The 21,255-nt window shown below is 38.8% G+C and overlaps 3 protein-coding genes across 5 annotated transcripts in view; 2 read left to right on the forward strand and 1 right to left on the reverse strand.

Moving 5' to 3' along the window:
- DEFB108B (defensin beta 108B) overlaps positions 1 to 21,255 on the forward strand; it is an 875,574-nt gene that overhangs the window by 794,620 nt on the left and 59,699 nt on the right. The window lies entirely within an intron of this gene.
- Positions 13,205 to 20,539, forward strand: LOC135964609 (beta-defensin 109). The gene is made up of 2 exons (XM_065518764.2): positions 13,205 to 13,370; positions 20,311 to 20,539. The coding sequence occupies exons 1-2, from the start codon at positions 13,313 to 13,315 to the stop codon at positions 20,514 to 20,516; spliced, it is 264 nt and encodes an 87-aa protein (XP_065374836.1). The 5' UTR covers positions 13,205 to 13,312; the 3' UTR covers positions 20,517 to 20,539.
- The window catches only part of ZNF705D (zinc finger protein 705D), a 65,708-nt gene continuing 64,713 nt past the window's right edge, over positions 20,261 to 21,255 (reverse strand). For 2 of the 3 annotated variants that reach the window (XR_012416890.1, XR_012416892.1), the window contains one exon: positions 20,265 to 20,407. The gene's annotated coding sequence lies outside the window, so the exon portion shown is untranslated. Of the gene's footprint in view, positions 20,408 to 21,255 lie in introns of all 3 variants that reach the window. The other variant, XR_012416891.1, reaches the window with a different exon arrangement.

The following is a 21,255-nucleotide window of genomic DNA, read 5'->3' on the forward strand; positions in this document are numbered from 1 at the left end:
TGGAAATAGGTGTGTTTAATTTGTTTTGAAGTGAATAAAATTCTCAAAAAGAGGACGTACTCTCTTTTGACTTTCATTCCGTCTTTGTGTGTAACTGATTTTCCAAGGGCTTGAAAATTTCTTGACTTGTTAGCAATCCAAGTCATTATGTTTCCGAAACAGAGTTCATTGAGGGGACCGCAGGACTTGGCAGGACCTTTGACTTCTTAAACATCCACAGGGGCTAGAGAACCTCAACCCCACTCTACCAACACGCACCTAGTCATATTCCGCCAAGTGAATCTCACACAGGCTAACACGTGGGGAGCGTCACTTGCACCACGAGTCCCCATTTGGCTCACCGTGATGCCACGTGTGGGGTTCAAACTGTGACGGCCCCCATGAAGTGGTTTCCGGATGTGCGTATGAACGAGGCAGAGTTTCATTCGCCAAGTAGAACCCAGTAAAGCTGAAATAAACTCCCAGATTTGGGATGTACTTCAGAGGTAGAATATTCATCTCATCTTCTTTCCGGATGCCTGAGCACCGGGCCTTTCCATGCTTCTCCCCCTGATCCTAAGAGTAGCTGAGGTGGAGACTCACTGAAAGCTCTAGGTAAAAGTATCACATCATGCACAGGCTATCTCCGTTCTCTGACCCGGGAACAATTCTGACCAGGATTCCACATCTAGGAGGCCTCCGAAATGAGTGGGATTGTCTGAGCGACACCAAATGGCTGTTCCCTTTCCGCCACGGTTGGGGGTCGTTACCTTGATTATCCAGACCACCTAGAAAGTATCAGTATCCAGAATCAACAAGATCAACTCTGCTCCTCTGACAGCAAAAGGAGCATGACCAAAATGAACCAAAGAGCGTGGCAGGAAATGATGTGACTGGAAAGCTCAGAGAACTGCCACAGGGGGTTTTAAGCAGGTGTTCCCACCTGAATCATGAATAATTAATGAAGCGCAATTCCAAGGGGAATGGAGTTTCAGCAGATGCAACCAAAGTTCCCCGACATGAGAGTTCCACAGAAAGTCCACTGGATCTTCACAAATCCAGAGAAATGACAAGGGGACCCAAGGAAATAGAGCCCCACTGGTGTCCTGGAGACTCTTCAGGCATAATGCCTGGAGTCACAGGAGGAGGTGGAGAAGGAGCCAGGCACTGAAGGACAAAGTGGTTTTGACTTTCTTCATCTGTGTTTCACCGCAGTCCATTTCACGGTGGTAGAATAAATATATTGGTTTTCTGTCGGTTTGTTGGAGTCGAAAACCTATGATTTTGTTGGTTTTTGGTGGGAGAGTTTCACTCTGGAAAAGAAAATATTCTGAAGATGGAGGTTGTCCTAGATTCGATTTCAAGGTGAGTCTACTTGATGCCAGTGAAGCATATTTTGGCATATAATACATATGGTCATATTACATTTTGTCTATATTACCTCATTTTTAAAAACCATGTCGTGAAAAATGTCAGTTAGATATACCAATGTTAAATTTCTGATCACGTGTCCAGAAGCACTGTAAAATGCAGCCTAGAATGCAAAATTCCCAGCCACTTCTCTGTTGAACTCTCTGCAGAGCGGCATTACATCCAGGGGTTTTCAAGGTGCACTAGTGTGGCATGAGCTGGTCCTTGGCTTCCTGCTGAAGTTGGAATCCTGCAGATTGTTTAGGGGTGGTGTCAGCTTGTCCCATCTCTCCAGGTCATCATTAACCTCTCCTGGGCACCCACATGGACTCAGAACTTACCTAGAGTCACAGGCAGGTCTGGGAAGCTGCCCTTGAGCCTTTGTGCAGTCCATGATGGTTCCATGCCTCTGATCTGCTGGGGCACATTCTGCAGAGGGATGGGCTGGCATAAGCTGTCCCTGCCTTTCTGAAAATCACGGAGATTCCTGGTACCTGAAGCCACATAGAAATATCTGTGGAGTCTCAGGCAGGACATGGATGCCATTCACAGGCTCCTGTTCTTCCACTTAATGGCAGCAAGAGTGATTCCTGGGTTTCCTAATTGACCTCAAAACAATTTTGGTGACTTTGTTGTGTCAATGACCACTCCTGTTTCTGTGACATCCAGTTCACCTGTAAGGTTTTTGGGGATTATGTGGAAACTCATGCATTTTTCCAGAGCCTCACTTCATCCTGGATGCTCTCAAGCATGCACAAGTGGATCCCTGCCTTGGTGGCATCTTGGAAAATTGCAGGAGACCCCTTAGGTCTAGGAGGCACTAGGAGGTCCATCAGGAATTGGGAGGGCATGTGTCTGCCCATCTGTAGTGTTAACTTCTATTCATATTCAGAATGCAGATTCTTCCTGAACTAATAAATTATCTTCATCTTGGTGTAAGTAGCCACAAAAGAATAATTCATATTAACGCCATTGATAAAAATAACTGAAAACCAACAATGAAGATAATAACGACAATGTTAATTATTATAATATTGACAGTAAAAATAAAACAAAGGCATTAGAGATTAGAGATTCCCTTAAGTGAAGGACAATGTGAAGATATAAGCATACATGAGTTGTTTGGACTCAGAGTCCAATGAAACGTGTTCCTCAAAGGCAAAGACAAGAAGCATAAGGAAAATACAAAGTTCATGGATGACCACCTGGGCTACCTTGGAACTCATGTGGGAACACTGCAGGCAAAGTGTACCTCGTCCTGGGAATGCCCACCACCCAGCCCTCACTCACCTTCATGAGGTAGGACAGCAGGATAACGGGGAAGGAGTCCATGTAAGGGATGCAAGACTTGTGTCACACCTGATTCAAAGAAGCACTGCTTATGACAGATGTTTATCTCCTAACACTTTGTCACCTCTAACTGCCTGGCTGCATGTCTGCCATCTGTTCTTCTTAGGTCACAGGAGGGACAGACATTACTGTCCCCCTATCTGCATACAGAGGCATTAGAGGACATTACCCTTGTTGCTTCCTCTTTGGAAAGGGGCAACATACATGGCAGATGCCATTCTCTGTCTCTTTGGAAAAGTTTGCCAGCACATTTAAGGTTTTCTTCAGCCACAGAAAGCCACCTGCTTCAAAGTCTCACCCTCCACAAGTGGCAAGCACACAATTACTAATGGAGGCAAGGATGCACAGGCTTTGCCATTTGATTCAATTGGGACAAATAGGGGAGGCCTTCTTAGCTGAACAGCTCTGTCTGTGCGGCCAGTTGACAAAGTCAGGCTGCATTGCCATTAGACTTGCCCCTTTGCACATAAGGCTTCCCTCCAATCCTTTCCACACATGTGGATCCTGACATTACTTCCTAACAAACATCCTGCACACTAAACTTCATCTACCTCCAGCTCCCTGGGAACCAAACCTGTGACAAAAGTGAAAAGTTTCTAGGGAAAATATGGTTTCCTTATCAGACAGGAATCAAATTCTGCTGAGCTAGAAAATAAGGTAAAGTCTGATGCCATCTCATGATTTTTTTTATTAGGACATTACCACTGCCAGCAAGAATTATGTGCATCAATTCATGGGGGCAAAAATCATATTGGAGTGGGATGAGGTTGTTGTGAGTTGAGGAGAAATTTTGACGAATGAACTTTACCCTCAACTTGAGTTCAAGAGAGGAGATGAAGATGAAAACAGCTGGAAATAAAAGGTGTCCAAAAACATTTTTCTGGTTTTTCAAAAATCAAATTTCAAGTTGGGAGACACTATGTTTAAATTCTAAAAGGATATAGCATACTGAGAGGAAATAACTATAGATAAATTGTCCTTTTTGTAAATAATACACTTTATGATATGACAGGAGACCAAGGGACACAACACAAATTTGGAGTTAAAGAAACTAACAGACATTCTTGATACTCAGCTGTTATGGCAGAGATGCCAGAATGATGGATGTCCATGGAGCAGTCCTTTTTTTTTTTTTTTTTTTTTTTTGTGAGACAGAATCTTGATCTGTAACCAGGCTGGGGTGCAATAGTGTGATCTCAGCTCACTGCAACCTCCGCCTCCTTGGTTCAAGAAATCCTCCTGCCTCAGTCTCCCAAGTAGCTGGGACTACAGGTGGGCACCACCACACTCAGCTAATTTTTGTATTTTTAGTAGAGATGGGGTTTCACCATGTTGGCTAGGATGGTCTCGATCTCCTGATCTTGTGATCTGCCCTCCTTGGCCTCCCAAAGGGTTGGGATTAGAGGTATGAGCCACTATGCCTGGCCCATGTAGCAGTACTTTTGAACTTAATGGCTGAAAGCATCCACCTCCAAACTTATGTATTATATTTGCAAAAGAGTACAAACCATGTAATGAATTTTAAAGGGAAGACAAGCCTGTGGGAATTCAACAGCCATGGCAACGTTTTGAACTTCTTTTTATTAAACATGTAAGAAGTAAGTGAAGTTCAAGACCTAACAGAATTGCCAGGAATTATTTGAAGAATTACCAAGATGACTTAGACACTATGAAATCCTTACAATGCCCTCTGGTGGAGTTTCCTCCTGGAGCCAGTGATTTTAAGCCAGAGGCAAATGTCTCTGCAGGCATAAGAATTCGACCCAAATGTACTATTCAATTTTAAATGAGATAACAATAAAATTACCTGCTATATAGTAACAACTATTTTTTTTCTTTCGGGCAGAGTCTCTGTTGCCTAGGCTAGAGCGCAGTGGGGCACTCTTGGCTCACTGCAATCTCTGCCTCCTGGGTTCAAGTGATTTTCCCACCTCATCCTCCTAAGTAGCTGGGATTATAAGCATGTGCCACCATGTCTGACTGATTTTTGTATCAGCAAAATTATTTCTGGGGTGGAGAGTTAGGGACCTTTATTCTCCCACATCCAAAAACATGTTCTCCAAATGATCTGTCAATAGAAATAACTGATACCTATATTTGCTAACCTATCTTTTTCTTTCTTTAGATTCAGAACTAGAGTGTGGAAAAGTTATATTAAGAAGGTTCTCTCAATTTTCAACACAAGTGATGGGCTAGGCGCTATTCTAGGTGCTATAGATACACATTAACATACCCACAATAGTTTTGCCTTATTACCTCCTATATTCTAATAATGCACCAAAAGAAAAGTATAGATTAGCTTTTTATTTTTTTGAGATGAAGGTTAATTCTGTCACCCAGGATGGAATGCAGAGGCAGGATCTCAGCTCACTGCAACCTCTGCCTCCTGGGTTCAAGCGATTCTCCTGCCTCAGCCTCCTGAGTAGCTGGGATTACAGGCATGTGCCACCATGCCCAGAAAATTTTTGTATTTTTCAGAAAGACACCTTTCATTACGTTGGCCAGGCTGGTCTCAAACCCCTGGCCTCAAGTGATCCATGCACCTCGACCTTCCAAAGTGCTGGGATTATAAGCATGAGCCATAGTGCCCAGCCAAAGAGAATAGCTTTAAATAGCATGTATGAAACCAAAAGAAATGTATGCCCATCAATTTTATACTGTATTTGGCCAGGTGCAGAAGATCGACTTGTAGTATTGTAAGGGAATAAGGTCAGTTCACATCTAATTGTTTGGACAAGTTACCAGAAACCAAAAGTTGGAGGAGTTGTATCTTTTGAGGTGGGTTGCACAGGCAAGCAGCAAGTTGCTATCTCTCCAAAGTCCTAAACTCTTCTATTTCTCCTACTGTGGAAAAATGCATCTTCTACTTGATTTCAATTTATATAGGAAAATGCTTAATAAAACTAATAAGGGCTGCATTCTAGGGACACAGCTAGACCACACATATACTGAATCTTGATTCTGGAAATACATCTTGTTCAATGTAATTGGATTTTCATGACAACAAAAATGTAACCCTGACACAATATTGGAGAGTCAAAAGGAAAGGACATTTTGGATTGAAATTTTTTATTTTAAAATATGTCCTTGAGGCCGGGCGCGGTGGCTCAAGCCTGTAATCCCAGCACTTTGGGAGGCCGAGACGGGCGGATCACGAGGTCAGGAGATCGAGACCATCCTGGCTAACACAATGAAACCCCGTCTCTACTAAAAATACAAAAAAATTAGCCGGGCGAGGTGGCGGGCGCCTGTAGTCCCAGCTACTCGGGAGGCTGAGGCAGGAGAATGGCGTAAACCCGGGAGGCGGAGCTTGCAGTGAGCCGAGATAGCGCCACTGCACTCCAGCCTGGGCGACAGAGCGAGACTCCGTCTCAAAAAAAAAAAAAAATAAAATAAAATAAAATAAAATAAAATAAAATATGTCCTTGAGTTCTATTAACAATAGCTAAAACCTGGGAACAACTCAAATGTCTATCGAGAGGAAATAGATAAACAAATTATATGCATATTATAGAGTAATATTGGGCAATAAAGGGGGATGATCAACTCTATTAATCAACATCTTGGATCAATATAATCTTTCTCACCCTGAGTGGGGAAAGCTAAGCTAAAAAGTGTCCTATAATATAAATAAATGTACACAAAATTCTAGAACAGACAAACCTAATGTAAGCTAAAAAAAATTTCAGAAAAGCCAGGTGCAGTGGCTCAGGCCTGTTATGCCAGCACTTTGTGAGGTGGGTGGATCGCATGAGCTCAGGATTTTGAGACCAGCCTGGCCAACATGCTGAAGCTACTCCGTCTTTACCAAAAATACAAAAATTGGCCCAGTGTGGTATTGTGTGCAGGAACAGAAAACCAAATACTACATATTCTCCATTATAACTGAGAGCTAAACATTGGGTTATACATTGTTTAACTCTCACTTATGTGGAAACAATAGACACTGGAGATTCTTAGAGAGAGGAGGGAGGGTTGGGGACAAGGCCTTAAAAACTGTCTATTGGGTATTATGTTCACTATGTGTGTGACGAGGTCATTCATACTCTAAACCTCAGCATCACACAATACATCCATGTAACAAACCTGCACATGTATCCTCTGTGTATAAAATTAAAATTAAAAAACTAAAATGAACAAACAGATACGAGTAGGAATTTCTCAAAAGAGGAGATACAAATGGACAACATATATATAAACAATTCTTACCCTCTCTAGTCATCACGGGAATGCAAATGAAAACTACCATGAAATATCACCTCACACCTGTTAGAATAGCTATTATCAAAAAGATGGATGATAACAAGTGTTGGTAAGGATGTGGAGAAAAGGGAACCTTTGTATACTGGTGGGGGGAATGTAAATTAGTATGGCCATCTTGGAAAATAGTATGGAGGTTTCTCAAAAAATTAACAATAAAAATACCATTTTGTTCCAGCAATCCCACTTATTTTATATATATATATAAAATATATGTAATATATATATGAAGTCATTGAAATCAGTATGTGAAAGAGATATCTGCACTCCTATGTTCCTTTCAGCACTGTTCACAATAGTCAAGATATATGAAGAAGACACACATTATCATTCATTCACGGACGGATGAATTAACGTTTTATATATATATATATATATATGTACGCACAATGGAATATTATTCAGTATTATACAATAATGAAACCCTGTCATTTGTGACAGCATCGATGGATCTGAAGGGCATGAAGTCATGTGAAATAAACCAAACACAGAATGACAAATATTGTATGATTTCACTTGTATTTGAAATCTCAAATAAACTCAGAAGCAGAGAGTAGACTGGAGGTTGCCAGGAGCTGTGGTGCAGGTAAATGAGTAGGTGTGATTACAGTACAAAGTTTTAGATATACAAACATAAATAAGTTCAGGAGGTCTAATCTACAGCATAGTGCTTATAGCTATGAATGCTGTATTGCATACTTAAAATATAATAGGAGGGTGAATTTTATGTTAATTGTTCTTACTAATAGAAAGAATAATTAGAATGGGAGGGAGAACTTCAGGAGGTGATGATTATGTTTATAATCTTGATGGTAGTGATGCTTTCACAATGTATCCTTATCCTCAAACTCACTGAGATATACACATTAAATAGGTACAGCTTTTTGAATGTAATCATATCTCAACAAAGTGTTTTTAAGGGGGATTGGTTAAAACATTTAAAAAGGAAGGGTAGATGTTCCTTTGCCCTTCTCCCATGCCTTTTTTTCTCCCTGCTGTCTAGAATTCAGAAATAATAGGTGGGAATTTCGCAGCCAAACTAGGGTATTTTCTAAAGTATAGCAGAGCAGATACCTGGAAGGGACCTGCATCCCTAATGACATTAGAAAGTATCTGTACTAGCCTTGAATGGTGTAACTACAGGTTAATTTTAAGTGAAAAAGAAATCAACTTCTGCCTTGTTTAAGCAACTTCATTCAGGCATTAATTTTATAAACATGTAGAGACTACATACTCCTTATGAGCAGAAACAATATTTATAAATAAAACAATGGTGATAAATAAAAGAAAATAAAAAGCAGTGAAACAAAGTGGTTTAATAGCTATACATAGTTATTTTGTTGAAAGATTCTGCTGCTAATATTATTCAATAATTTTGTATGCTGGTGCAAGTAAGGAAATTTACATTGTCTAATAAAAATTATTTATCAATTTATAAAACAGTAAACATTTCATAGAATGGGGCTAAGAATCTGCACTGCAAAATAACTTTCAGTTGATTTTATGCACAGTAATTATTGAGAATCCCCTTATCTAGATCCAACAGATCTGGACTTACATAGGTGCTATCAAGACTTAAGGAAGAAAATTTTCCTGACTTTATCTATACCTCCAGCTAGTAATAGATCTAGAGATTCAGAACTCAAATCCAGACCTCCTGCCTCTATGTGCAGTGGCCTTTCACTGTCCTGTTTCGCTTCACTTGTTAAAGAGGATTTGAGAATAAATGACCACATGATTCAACTCTCTCCTCAGCTCTGAGGAATATAGCCCTGTCCTGGCAAACAAGAAGCTCACACAGTAGTAGAGGAGGCAAATAGACATTCACTAATCTAGCATACAAGCAGTAGGCACTGTACCATAAACAAGGCACCGTGGGGGTTCAGACCAGGAGCAAAGCAGGGATTAGCAGGGCTAGTAAAGTCTGGGAAGTGTTCACTAACAAAATGTCTAATCATTAACTAAACCAAATGGTTTCTCAACATGGCCTAATTAATTGTAACTTAATATAAATGGCTGGTTGTTCATAAACCTTAATCTTTTGCCAAAATATTTGTAGCTTATGTTCCCATTTAACAAGGTTTTCTGGTCAAAACTGTGCACCCACATCTTTCTAATGAACTTAGTGTCCAATAAAACATGGACTTTCAGTCATCCCATGAAGGTGATTTTGCATGCATAGTACATCTCTGTCTGTGAATATGCCTAATGAGGTATGGAAGGACACTTATTATCCAAAGAAAGACATTCCACTGGTGCTACAGAACCACAGACGGAAGTTTTTTTCTGCCTACTGGAAATAAAGCCAAGCTTTCTTCTTCCTTCAGCAGTGAGGATTGCTGTCCTCCTCTTTATCATTCTCTCTCTCTCTCTTTTTTTTTAATGGGCCAAACTCTACCAAATAACAAGATAAACTTTGTGTAAGCCTTGGTAAGAGTAGAATGTCCGACACCTTATGGTGCTATAATACTCAAAGCAAAAGCAAAATCACCTATGACCAGAAAAGGGAGTCACAGGAAATCTAGAAGACTTATTGGCCAAGAGACCTGCAGCCTCATAATTCATTAGCTCTCCATAAGAACTCTCACGTGAAATGAAGTCAGTGGTGTTTCAAGTGCTTGAAACCCTCGTTACTCTACCTCTAAATGTGAATTAATTAGGCAAGTTAACTAGCAGTTACTAGACCTCAAAAGCAAGATAATCAGGCATTATTCTACTAAATATTGGTCTCCATAACTCCTCTATTTTCTTTAGGAAAAGTTAGTTAGCCTAAGACATTTGGCATAAGGGCTATGCCAAAGCTATGTTGGGGTCAGCCAGGAAGGATTCCTGGGGGTCTCCTTGAAAATATTACAATAATCGAAGAAATCTTCAACCTATTGCCCCTCAGTACTGTTGGTCCCTTGTACTTGATTTTTCCCCTTAAGTTTTATTCCAATTTCTAACATTATCATTCCCTCTTCCTTCTCAGCAACTAGTCCTCCAAAGTAGAACTTAAACAGTGACCAGACATGGCCCTGCAACAGAGCATATCCTTCTACATTTAGCATGCAATCATGAATCACAGGTATAAGACCCCTTGAACAGACATGGTTTTGGTGACTACATGTAGGACTTATTGCTTTTACCCAAGAAGAGGATCAGGCATCCTAAGTAGCTCAGAAATTTTTCTGGAGCTCTTGAATGTGTAGAGGCAAGAAAGACTAAGCAACCTGTTGCCTTACATGAGGCATACTATCTTCTTATGTTTTCTTTTGAATTCAGGATTTCAAGGTTGGGGAAGGAGTGGGAAAGTAGCCATGGACATGTGAGAATGTGGATGATCCTTTTACATCGTCAGGAACGGTCAAATTCTATGCTTTATGTTGTTTGCTAAAAGACACTTTCCAAAGCTTTCAACAGAAAATATAATGGCACACATGCCTATTCTTGGTGAACCCAGACTTTTTATCTAGTCTGTGATAGTCAGTTTCGAAGGACTGCTTAGGGTAATGAATCCTTCAAGTTGTAAAGATGAAGGGCAGTTTTTGGACAATTCCCATTCTGCTGTAGGAAAACTAATCTGGAAGAAGAAAAAGGGAGAGATCGAAGTGGGAGAGAACGGAGGTGGAAAATGAGTTCAGTTGATCAAATATTTGTTAAGCACCCACTGTATGTCGGGCCCTTACAAGGAAGCAAGCAAAGAACAAAAGGCATGTGATGGCCTTGCTCCTAAGAAGCCAGAGGCCAGTAACCTGGATTGCTATAGACCAGAAAAACATCCACAAGCCCCTACAACACAGCACTGGCATAGGATGAAGAAGAAGTTTCTTTCTATGAGATCAATAGCATACAACCAAATAAGAAAGTCAAAAGTTACACAAAGTTCAAAAACCTAAGGCACCAACCTTTAAGAGATCTGATTATCGGTGGTGACTTTGGAAGGAAAGTTATTATTAGGATTATTTTAGTACTAAGAGTTTTGAGCTGTCTATCCAACATTTTCATCTGCACCTCTGCCTTGGTAATACTGTGTGTGTGTGTGCGTGCGTGTGTGTGTGTGCGTGTGCCTTTTCACATGTTTGAAATATATTATCTATCCCACACTCCACATAGGTTTGGGGGTTAATTACATACAGGCTGATCTGAATCTATACTCTAAGGAACGGAGTTAAGCTACTCTATCACATTGTGAAGAGTTGATATGTAAGAGACTCTGAACATCTTATAAATTACCTTTAAAATGTTTCCTTTTTTGTGAAGGGAAGAATAAGTATTTGTAAACAAATGCAAAAACATCTTTAACTAAACAAAAGAACATTTAGTTAACCTTGTTGTGATTAGCAGAGAGGATAGCTGCAGACACTATAAAATCACTCAGCAACAAGATTTGACAAAACCTTAAAGATGGCTCTATTTTTCCTGTTTTATACAGGAAAATATTAAGGCCCTAGGAATTGAAGTACTTTTCCCAACAGTGGAGTAAATGTCAGAGTCAAGGCTGTGTTTTACCTCTCGGTTTCCCCACACATCCCACCCTATGGTTCTGTTGTGCTCTTCCTTTGTGTGACTCCTCAAAGCCTGGTTAAAGGTGATACTGTATCAAATTGTATTAACTCAGTAGCACGAAACACCAGGGAATTGATTTATAAGAGTATTGACCTTGTGGCATTACTGAAGACCCATCTGATTAGTAGTTATCAAGTAGTCACCCTGGCTAAATATGTGGGTTTGATTTTTAATTTTGAAAATGAAAAATATTTTAAAATATATGTCTTACATCCATATCCCAAGGAAACTTTAATCAAGTTTTAAAACTTCCAAATTTAGATAAACTCATGTTTTTTGTTGTTTTAATTTTCACTCAATGAAAATAGAAAAAAACTAATTGGATAGAACAGCACAGCAGAAGCATTACTTATAGCCAAAAATGGGATGCAAGAAGACTGAAGAAGAAAATGCAGGACAGTGCTTAAAAAAGCAGTCTAATGAAAAGTGGGGTCTCCTCAGGATGTCCTTAGGTAGACATTGCAGCAGAACTGCAAAGTTTTCTTTAGAAGGCTGGGGAAGAGAGGAGGAAAAAGAGAAGGGGCAAGAGTGGAAAACAGAATGAGGCTCAGAATACCAAGCGTTAGTGCTGTCCCTATCACCTTCCTCACTTGATCACTGGGTGATCTTGGGCAAGTTTCTTCCTTTCCCTCAGCTCATTTCCTCATCTGTAAGGTAAGTTACTAGACAAGGTAGCCTTTGATGTTCATTGTAACTCTAACTTATCTTCCCCAAGCAAATAGCTGGGAAAGACACTGTGCCCACAATATGCAAGACACAAGGTTCACAAGCAAAGAACAAATAAAATCAAAAGATTTTTTAAAACCCCTGATGTAACTTGAATTCTTACAAATAAGCAATGGTACATCATACTTTTACAAAGACCTTTTGTGATTTCATTTTTAAAATCATTTCAAGTTTTATTTTACTTCATATTAAGATAATGGGAGATAAATTGTTAAATGGGTTCATGCAGGAATATATGTAAGAGACACAAAAATCCAAAATAGGTAATTGTTATATTAGTAGTTCCCTTTACTGAGGGGGAGCAGACAAAAGAATGTTAGAAAAAGCTTCATAAAGTGGATTATATAGAATGTGCTTTAAAAGAGTATTTTATTGGGTGGGAAAGGGCAATATGGGGAGTTATTGTTCAAGGGTTAAAGCTATGCAAAATGAGTCAATGACAGAGATAGGCTCTAAAACATAGTACCTATAGTTAATAATGAGGTATTTTGTATTTAACAATTTGTTAAGAGGGTCGATCTTAGGGGTTCTGACAACAACAACAACAACAATAAAGGGACGTAGGAAACATTTGGAGGTGATGGATATATTATTACCAGGATATTGGTTGTGGTAACAAGAGTAATATATATGTGCAAATTTGCCAAACTATATCCATTAATTACGTACAGTTTTTGTATAACAATTTTACTTCAGTTCCTACTATATTGCCTGGCAAACAATACTTTATACTTAAAGTAAGAGCAATGATTATTGCATGTGCATGTTGAAAATAATAAAGAAAGCAGGTGACAATAAGACATCCTGAGTCTTTTGGAAATAAACAGCATTCACCTGCTTTCTCATCCATTGAGATATCACCACATTTATGTACTTGTGTGTCCCTGGGAGTTTCTTGTGGGAGATTTAGTTATTCTCTTTTCGTTAGGCTCTACTAACCAAGAACAAATCACAGACTCAGACAGCATCATAAAAAGGCCCAGACCCACGATGTCCAGAGACTCCAGGCTCAACCCACATTGATGCTGGCCCTTCAGCCATGAGACTCCATTTGCTTCTCCTTATTCTCCTTCTTTTTTCAATTCTTTTATCCCCAGGTAAGTTGGTAGCTGATTACTATAAGGTTCTGCAGATTAGAAGGCTATATCCCTGGCCAGACAAGATCCTAGAATCAGTCCTGTGGGTTCAAGAACCTAATATTTACAGCTTCACTAGGATTATAATAGGGAAAAATAGAAAAGAGACTCATTTAGCAGTAGCTCCTGTTGATAAGATTCCATCCATGTTTTTTGATCTAGTGAGTGGATATAATAATGGATGCTGCTGAAATTCAATCCTGTCAGATCAAACTGCCTACATATAAATTTCCATGCCCCACCAAGGCATCTCAAGATACAAAGTAAGGATACAACAGAATGTGACCTCAATGAGATGCCTTTGTGGGACCTGGAAATTTATATGCAGGCAGTTAGATCTGATAGGATTGAATTTCAGCAGCATTTATTATTATATTTGCTCACTAGGTCAAAAGAGATGGATGGAATTCTTTCAGTAGGAGCTACTGCTAAATGAGTGTTGACAAATCTGAAAGTTTTATTTGAAGAGACAAACAGAAAAATTATAATCCTAGAATAAGTGAAAATTATATGACAGACTTTTCAAAATAAATTATATTTTATGTGGCTATGAATAAAAAATGATTTGCAAGTGAAACTTAGGACTAGAAAGGAGAGTTAAAGGAACTTCAGACAAGTGAATTAATAATAAGTAAAGATGCCAAGAAGTGCCGCTCATGGTATATTACAGGTAACTACACAGAAATGGGTAACATCACTTTCAATACTAAAACAGCTAAAATTTAATGGGCTAAGCATGCATTTTGAGGGCTTTTGGAAAAAAAACAGCATAATAAACCTAAAGAAGATAAAGGGAAAGTTATAAATATAAAATATAAATTAATGAAACAAATGAGAAAAAAACTAATATTTTAAAAAATGTTTTTCATAAAGTCTCATATACTTTATAATAACCTGGCAACACTGGACAAATGAGAACATGCGTAAAGTAACTATTGCAGGAATGAAAGGTTAATGTCAAAACAGATGTTTCAGAGATTCAAATAATTTTTTAAAAAATATATTTGTGTATTATATTCCATCTTTGCTGTGTACTTGGGTATTTTCCTGTTGCAGTTCACTATATCATGTATCATCAATTGTGACTGTGTCATCAATTTTTATGCTAGTAAATTATTACCATCAGCATACAAATATGCTGTTAAGTATGTCCTTGCTTTTCTTCTGATGCCAGCTGTCATCCTATTTTTTGCTCTAGTTTTCAGCAAAACATCTTAAAATAGTTGTCCATACTCTCTGTCTTCAATTCCTCTCCTCTCATTGTCTCTTAAATATATCCCAGTCGGGCTCTCTCCCCCTTTTTCAATCATGTTATTGACACCACTTTTGTCAAAGTTACCAATAATCTCCATATTGCTAGATCCAATGATCATTTTTCACTACAACTTTAATTGGCCTATTAGCAGCATTTGACACAAATAATCACTTCCTTCTTCATAGTATACTTTCTTCACTTGGCTTCCAGGACAGCACATTCACTTGATTCTCAGCCTATCTCACTGGAGCTACCACTTCAGCTTCCTTTGTTTCTTCCTCATCTTTTCCCATCACACTTCCTATTGGAGAGCTCCAGAGCTCAGTTCCTGATTCTCTTCTCTTCTCCCTCACCACACACTCTGGAGGGGCTCAGCAAGTCTCATCCTTTTCAATTCTCCTTTTGGACCTCCTTTTGAACTGCAGGCTTATAATAAATTATCCAACTGCATAACTGGTATATCTACTTGGACACTTAATTTCAAAAGTCATAGATATCCAAAACTGAACTCATGATTTTCCCTCATAAACCCCTACATACAGATTTTCTCTTCTTGCAGAATGCCATGGTCAGCACTGAAGCCTCTCTTAGCTCTCCTGTACACTTTCATCCTCAGCAAGCCTCTATCTCTGCACCTCAAGAACCTCTCAGGGCTCCCATCCCTTGCCCAGCCTTGGGCAGTAGCTGCCTCACACTCAGTGAAAGACCAGAGAATCTGCTTCTCTCATCTACCTGCCCTGCCCTGCCTTCAGACCTCATCAGGCCCCTCTGCTTATGCACCTGTGAGAAAAGAGAGTGAAGGGGGGCTTGTCTCAGCTCCCCACCCACTCCCCAGTAACAGAGGATTTTACCCGATTCTCACAGTAAGACCTTTAGCTTGCTCTCACCTCAAATTGCGGCAGTTCCTACATGCCTGTCCCTCAAAAGTGTCTCAGGTAGTTCTGTTCTCCATCCGATCTTACCTAGGAGCACACAAGATAGGTCATGAAAAAACCATTAGTGGGGCCGGGCGCGGTGGCTCACGCTTGTAATCCCAGCACTTTGGGAGGCCGAGGTGGGCAGATCACGAGGTCAGTGGCTAACACGGTGAAACCCGGTCTCTACTAAATACAAAAAATTAGCCGGGCATGGTGGCATAGGCCTGTAGTCCCAGCTACTCGGGAGGCTGAGTCAGGAGAATCGCTTGAACCCTGGAGGCGGAGGTTGCAGTGAGAGGAGATCGCGCCATTGCACTCCAGCCTGGGTGACAGAGTGAGACTCCAGAGAGAGAGAGAGAGAGAGAGAGAGAGAGAGAGACAGAGAAAGGAAAGAAGGAAGGAAGGAAGGAGAAAGAAAGAAAAGAAAGAAAGAGAGAGAGAAAGAAAGAAAGAAAGGAAGAAAGAAAGAAAGAAAGAAAGAAAGAAAGAAAGAAAGAAAGAAAGAAAGAAAGAAAGAAAGAAAGAAAGAAAGAAAGAAAGAAAGAAAGAAAAGCATTAGTGAGGGAAAGTGAGTGAGAGTGAGTGTGTTTGGGCCCCTACTGATGATGCTAAACTATCACAAGCCCACACTCAGTCTTTCAACATTTGCTGGAGATTCACTTGTTTCCTTGTTATCTCCATCAAGGGCAGCTTCCTCCTGCTTCTGCTGCTGCAACTCAGCTAGGCACAAAGCATCTGCGGATCCGTTCTTTTTTCAGCAGGGCTTCATCACTCTGAATTTAATTAGCTTTTTTAGAGACCTCGGTTCTGTGTTTTAAAATGAAATCTATGATCTATAGATTATCCAGCTTATTCTCTTTGTCAGGGCAAGAGCATTTTTCTATAACTTTCTAAATTCTAAACAAAAGTAAAAGTTCACTTCTTTTCAGAATCCCCACGTGTCAGAAAGTGTTACTATTATCATCAGTTTAGTGATATTTATGGAATTCCAAGTTGACTCTAATATCAGCATTTGGGTTAAATTCTTTCTTTGTGATATGTAGCCTTTGAAATTTTACTGGCTGCAGATCTCTTGGTAGTGAACAATTTTAATTTTTCTCTGTCAATTTCATATTGTGATTTTTGATCTTGAAAGACACCACTACTGAGTACCCAATTCTATATTAACAGTTATTTGCTCTCGACATTTGTTGATACTAGTTTACTCATTTTTAGTTTTTGCTTTACTATAATAATCAGATAAATATTATTTCATTATAAATTGTCCTTTTTTCAATGTTTGTATGGTCTGGTGTTTGGTGTTAATGTTTTATAATTTAACTAAAGTGAGTTTATTTTTATATCATGTTAGAAATATATTTTTTGAATCAATGGATTTATACCTTTTCTTAATTTCTTTTTGAGAATCTCTTGAAATGGCGAATGCTTTTACACTTCTCTCCCCCCATATTTGGATTAAATAAATGTTAGACCTTGTGTTTACATGCTACATTCTGGGTATATCATTTAAACATTTTTTTTGTTCACTAGTTATCCTCTTACCTGCGTCTAATATATCATTAATAACTTGCATTTATTTTTAAAATATTTTTTGTTTCAGACCTGCCTTTTTTTTTTTTTTTTGGAGATGGAGACTCGCTCTGTTGCCCAGGCTGGAGTGCAGTGGTGCGATCTTGGCTCACTGCAACCTCCACCTCCCGGGTTCAAGCGATTCTTCTATCTCAGCCTCCTGAGTAGCTGGGACTACAGGCACCCACCACCATGCTTGGCTAATTTTTATATATATTTTTTTTAGTAGAGACAACGTTTCACCATCTTGGGCATGCTGGTCTTGAACTCCTGACCTCGTGATCCACCCATCTTGGCCTCCCAAAGTGCTGGGATTACAGGCATGAGCCACCACGCCCAGCCAGACCTGCCCATTTTTTCTATCATCTATATTGTTTTACTATTGTTTTTACATCTTTGTAATAGTAGATTGTTTCTTTAAACAATTGATACATACCTGCTTAATTATTTCTCCACATTGACGATTTCAATACATTTAGTTTTAAAGGGTCTAGATATGCTATTCATTTCATTAACTTTTATTCATGGTGTCTTGCTTACCTGATCATTTTTAATACTGAACTCATTGTTCATCCTTAACCTGACATCATTTTATGGTCTGAAATGAGAATGCTACTATCCAGACTTCCTCTGTGAAGCTGACTCAATGCTTTAACTCAATATAGAAGTTTCAGCATTAACAAACTGGAATTTCTGATGGCCCAAGAGTCAATAGTACCATCATTAGCATTACTGATAATAGCAGATCTTCCCAGAAGATCTGGGAAACCCTCACCCCCCTCCATCAGCTATCCAATACAAAGTGCCCACTGCTCAAGCTCCAGTTCACAGACTATTTTTGTGTTTGAAAGAAGAGATATTTTAAGAACTTGCCTAACCATTTTCAGGGATAGAAATGTTTCAAAGACATCCTCTACTATATATTTGTTCTACAGCAGCAGTCACTTGAGAGCAGCTAACTTGCAGGCATGGCCAAAAGCCTAAATCTTTCTTTCATTCTAGTCACACCTATTTTGTATCTTTGGGGGATATCTCAGATTCAGATGCATTCATAGTATTCTATGATTTGGGACACTACTATAGATTCGTCAAAATGTTACAACATTCTAATGGTATTTTGGGAGGTATAGAAGGAGAGGAAAAACAACGGGCTCAAGTCTCCCCTGACTTCTCTTCTTACAATATGTTTCATTGTTCAAAACTTTTAGAACTACATTAATACAGCATTGACAGTGGGCATTCTTCTTTTCCTTCTGACTTTAATAGGATTGAAGGAAGTGTTTTGCTATGAAATTGCTATATGGGTTGTATTCAGACAAATTTTGACTTTGTAAAGGCAATCTTCTCCTCATTATTTTTAAATGCTTACCAGGATTCACAGTATTATTTTCAGTTCTCCCTGTTTAAAGGCATTTTTAAATAACTTGATGACTTGGATATATTATATATGTTACTCTGCTACAGAAACAGAAAAACCACCACCAAATTATATTCTAAGATACTTTGTACACCAATTGCACCATCTTTTTTTATCTAAGACATTCAATTCTTCCACAGGTGGGAGCACATGAATTAGCATCATTTACTACTTGTAGCTTTCACTACAGACTTTCAGACTTATGATGCCTAAAATAAATAGAATACTTCTAGCTGGGTTTAAAAGCTACAAATAAACAGAGGAAATATACACTATTTTGAAAGTACCACTTGAGTGTTATGCATGTATTTCAATATTATGTTGCTAATTTTAATTGTTCAAAGTTAAAGAGCTTAAACCTCCCCCTCACGCATTCCTGAATCACCCATTACTCCCACACATACATTGTTCGATACAGCATAAACCTAAGTAAATAAAGATGTGGCAGAATGAAAAAAAAAAATAACGTTATACCATTCTCATCTGTGTATGGCATCAGTAGACAGATGTGAATAAAAGTGATGTGATTATAATTTTTAAAATCATATTTAGTAAGATCCATTTATTATTAAATGAACATTAGGTTACTTAATGAATAATAAATCTTTGACACAATGAAAACTCTTAATGCAGAGTGAGACCAAAATGAAGGTAATAACTGTTTTTTTCCTAACCCTTGCTTTAGTTGGTCTTTCCACCAGACTGTCACTTTATTTTAAGGATATTATAATAGCACAAAGCCACCAGCTTTACCATTAGAGAGATCTTCATTAAATTATCTTTGTTGTAATAAAGTTCATCTGGAGGAAATACTGGTCTGGACACAATAATAAATGTTAAGCTTTCTAATATTTTCCACTTTTAGACATAAATTGAAAGGATCATTTATAATGTCAAAAATATACTTTTTTCTAACTAATCTATCCTATGACTAAGACACTATTAGCAATTAAAGTAGATAGAGCAAATCTAAATGTGGAGAGAAAAAGTAATTTCCACTTATGTTTGAACAGATGAAAGCACGAATAAATTGAAAGCCTGAAATATTAGCGAGGGGGAATAAAATCACTTGGGGGAGCAAGAGCAGGATATACCAGCCTTTAACTCTACACTTCCCCCAAGAAAAAATATATAGATAGCTATGTACAAACCAAAATAGCCCTGGGAGGGTTCAAGGGACCACTTAAGAAACTACGGCAACACAGTGAAGCCAAAAAAAAAAAAAAAAAAAAGAAAAAAGAAAGAGAGAGAGTGAAAGAAAAAAAAAAAAAAACAACGAATAGCCATATAGAAAAAAACAACTGCTGAAATCAGCATACCTGAGACAGCAGAAACATCTTTTTTGGCTAGGAACGCAAAAAGCAGAAAGGGACTATCAGTATCAGCCACAAGGTGGAACCATCATGGCCCTCAGTAACCCACTCTGGCGGAAGACACTGGCATTTTTGCCCTGCAGTAAGCAACAGCCATTTCTGAGAGAAAACCCAGAGGAAAAGATGAAGACGTACCATCCCCTCCCACATCCCTTTTCCCCCACCAAAAAGACCGTGACTGTTGTGCCAAACCAGGATTGGAACTACTACCTTTCTTAATCTGCATGTGTCTCTGACATATGAGCAGCAACCATTTCAAAAGCTCCCACATAAAAATGCTCATACTAAATGTATTCTGTTACTGAAGAGTGTTTATGGATTTACATTCCACTTGTGGACTGACTATCTCACTGGATCTTCTTTCCTGCAGTGAGAGGTGGTTTGGGTGCTGCTGAAGGTCATTGTCTCAATTTGTCTGGTGTTTGCAGAAGAGATGTCTGCAAAGTAGTAGAAGATCAAATTGGTGCCTGCCGAAGAAGGATGAAGTGCTGTAGAGCATGGTGGATTTTAATGCCAATTCCAACACCACTTATCATGTCAGATTATCAAGAACCCCTTAAACCTAAGTTGAAATGAAACTGACGTAAAATAAAAATACATCCAAAGTGAAGTTATTTGCATCTAAGAATATTGAAATGTACATATTAAGTACTTCCATCTTGATAATCATCTTGTATTTTCACTTATCAACATAAATGAATAAATACTAATTTCAAATATACCCAATACTATTTCTTTGTGAGTCATTAACAGATCTTAACAAAACCTTTAAAAATGAGAAAACTGTTATTTTTGTTTTCCAAGATGGTGGATTGAAGGCATTGTTAGCCTGCCTCTTGCACTTGGAAAGACAAAATGGTGTGTAGAGATTCACACTGAACTTTCTTTCAAGAAGCAATACAGGAACTTAACAGGAAAATTGAAATAAGCCACAGACCATTTGAAAGCAGCAGCAGGATGCAGCTTACACCATAAGCTAGGCAGAAAATTTTGAGTTTCCAGGGTGTGAGAGGGGGATAAAGTGACTGTAAGATATACACTTCCATTGGGAAACCTATCAATCTAGGCCATAGGGGAAGGCCTTAATCCTACTCAGGGCTGGAGTTGATTTAGTGAAGAGTGGCGAGTATATGAGGAGTGGCATTGGGATGTGCTTTGAGTCTCCAGCACGTTTCCAGTTTCTGGCAGGGTGGAGGGAAGCCATTTCTGATTCTACCTCAGAGAGGACCTCCCAGAAGTCTGCCAGCTAACTCAAATGGTGGTCACAGGTTGAGAGAACCTCCCAACTGAAATGTTTGATATAATCTTGTGTGGG

The sequence above is a fragment of the Macaca fascicularis genome, chromosome 8, assembly GCF_037993035.2.
Source record: "Macaca fascicularis isolate 582-1 chromosome 8, T2T-MFA8v1.1".
In the NCBI taxonomy this organism is placed as follows: Eukaryota; Metazoa; Chordata; class Mammalia; order Primates; family Cercopithecidae; genus Macaca; species Macaca fascicularis.

Coding starts and splice junctions, on each gene's coding strand:
- LOC135964609 (XM_065518764.2), top strand. CDS start 13,313: ATGAGACTCCATTTGCTTCTCCTTATTCTCCTTCTTTTTTCAATTCTT. Junction 13,371..20,310: donor TTCAATTCTTTTATCCCCAG/GTAAGTTGGTAG, acceptor TCTTTCCTGCAG/TGAGAGGTGGTTTGGGTGCT.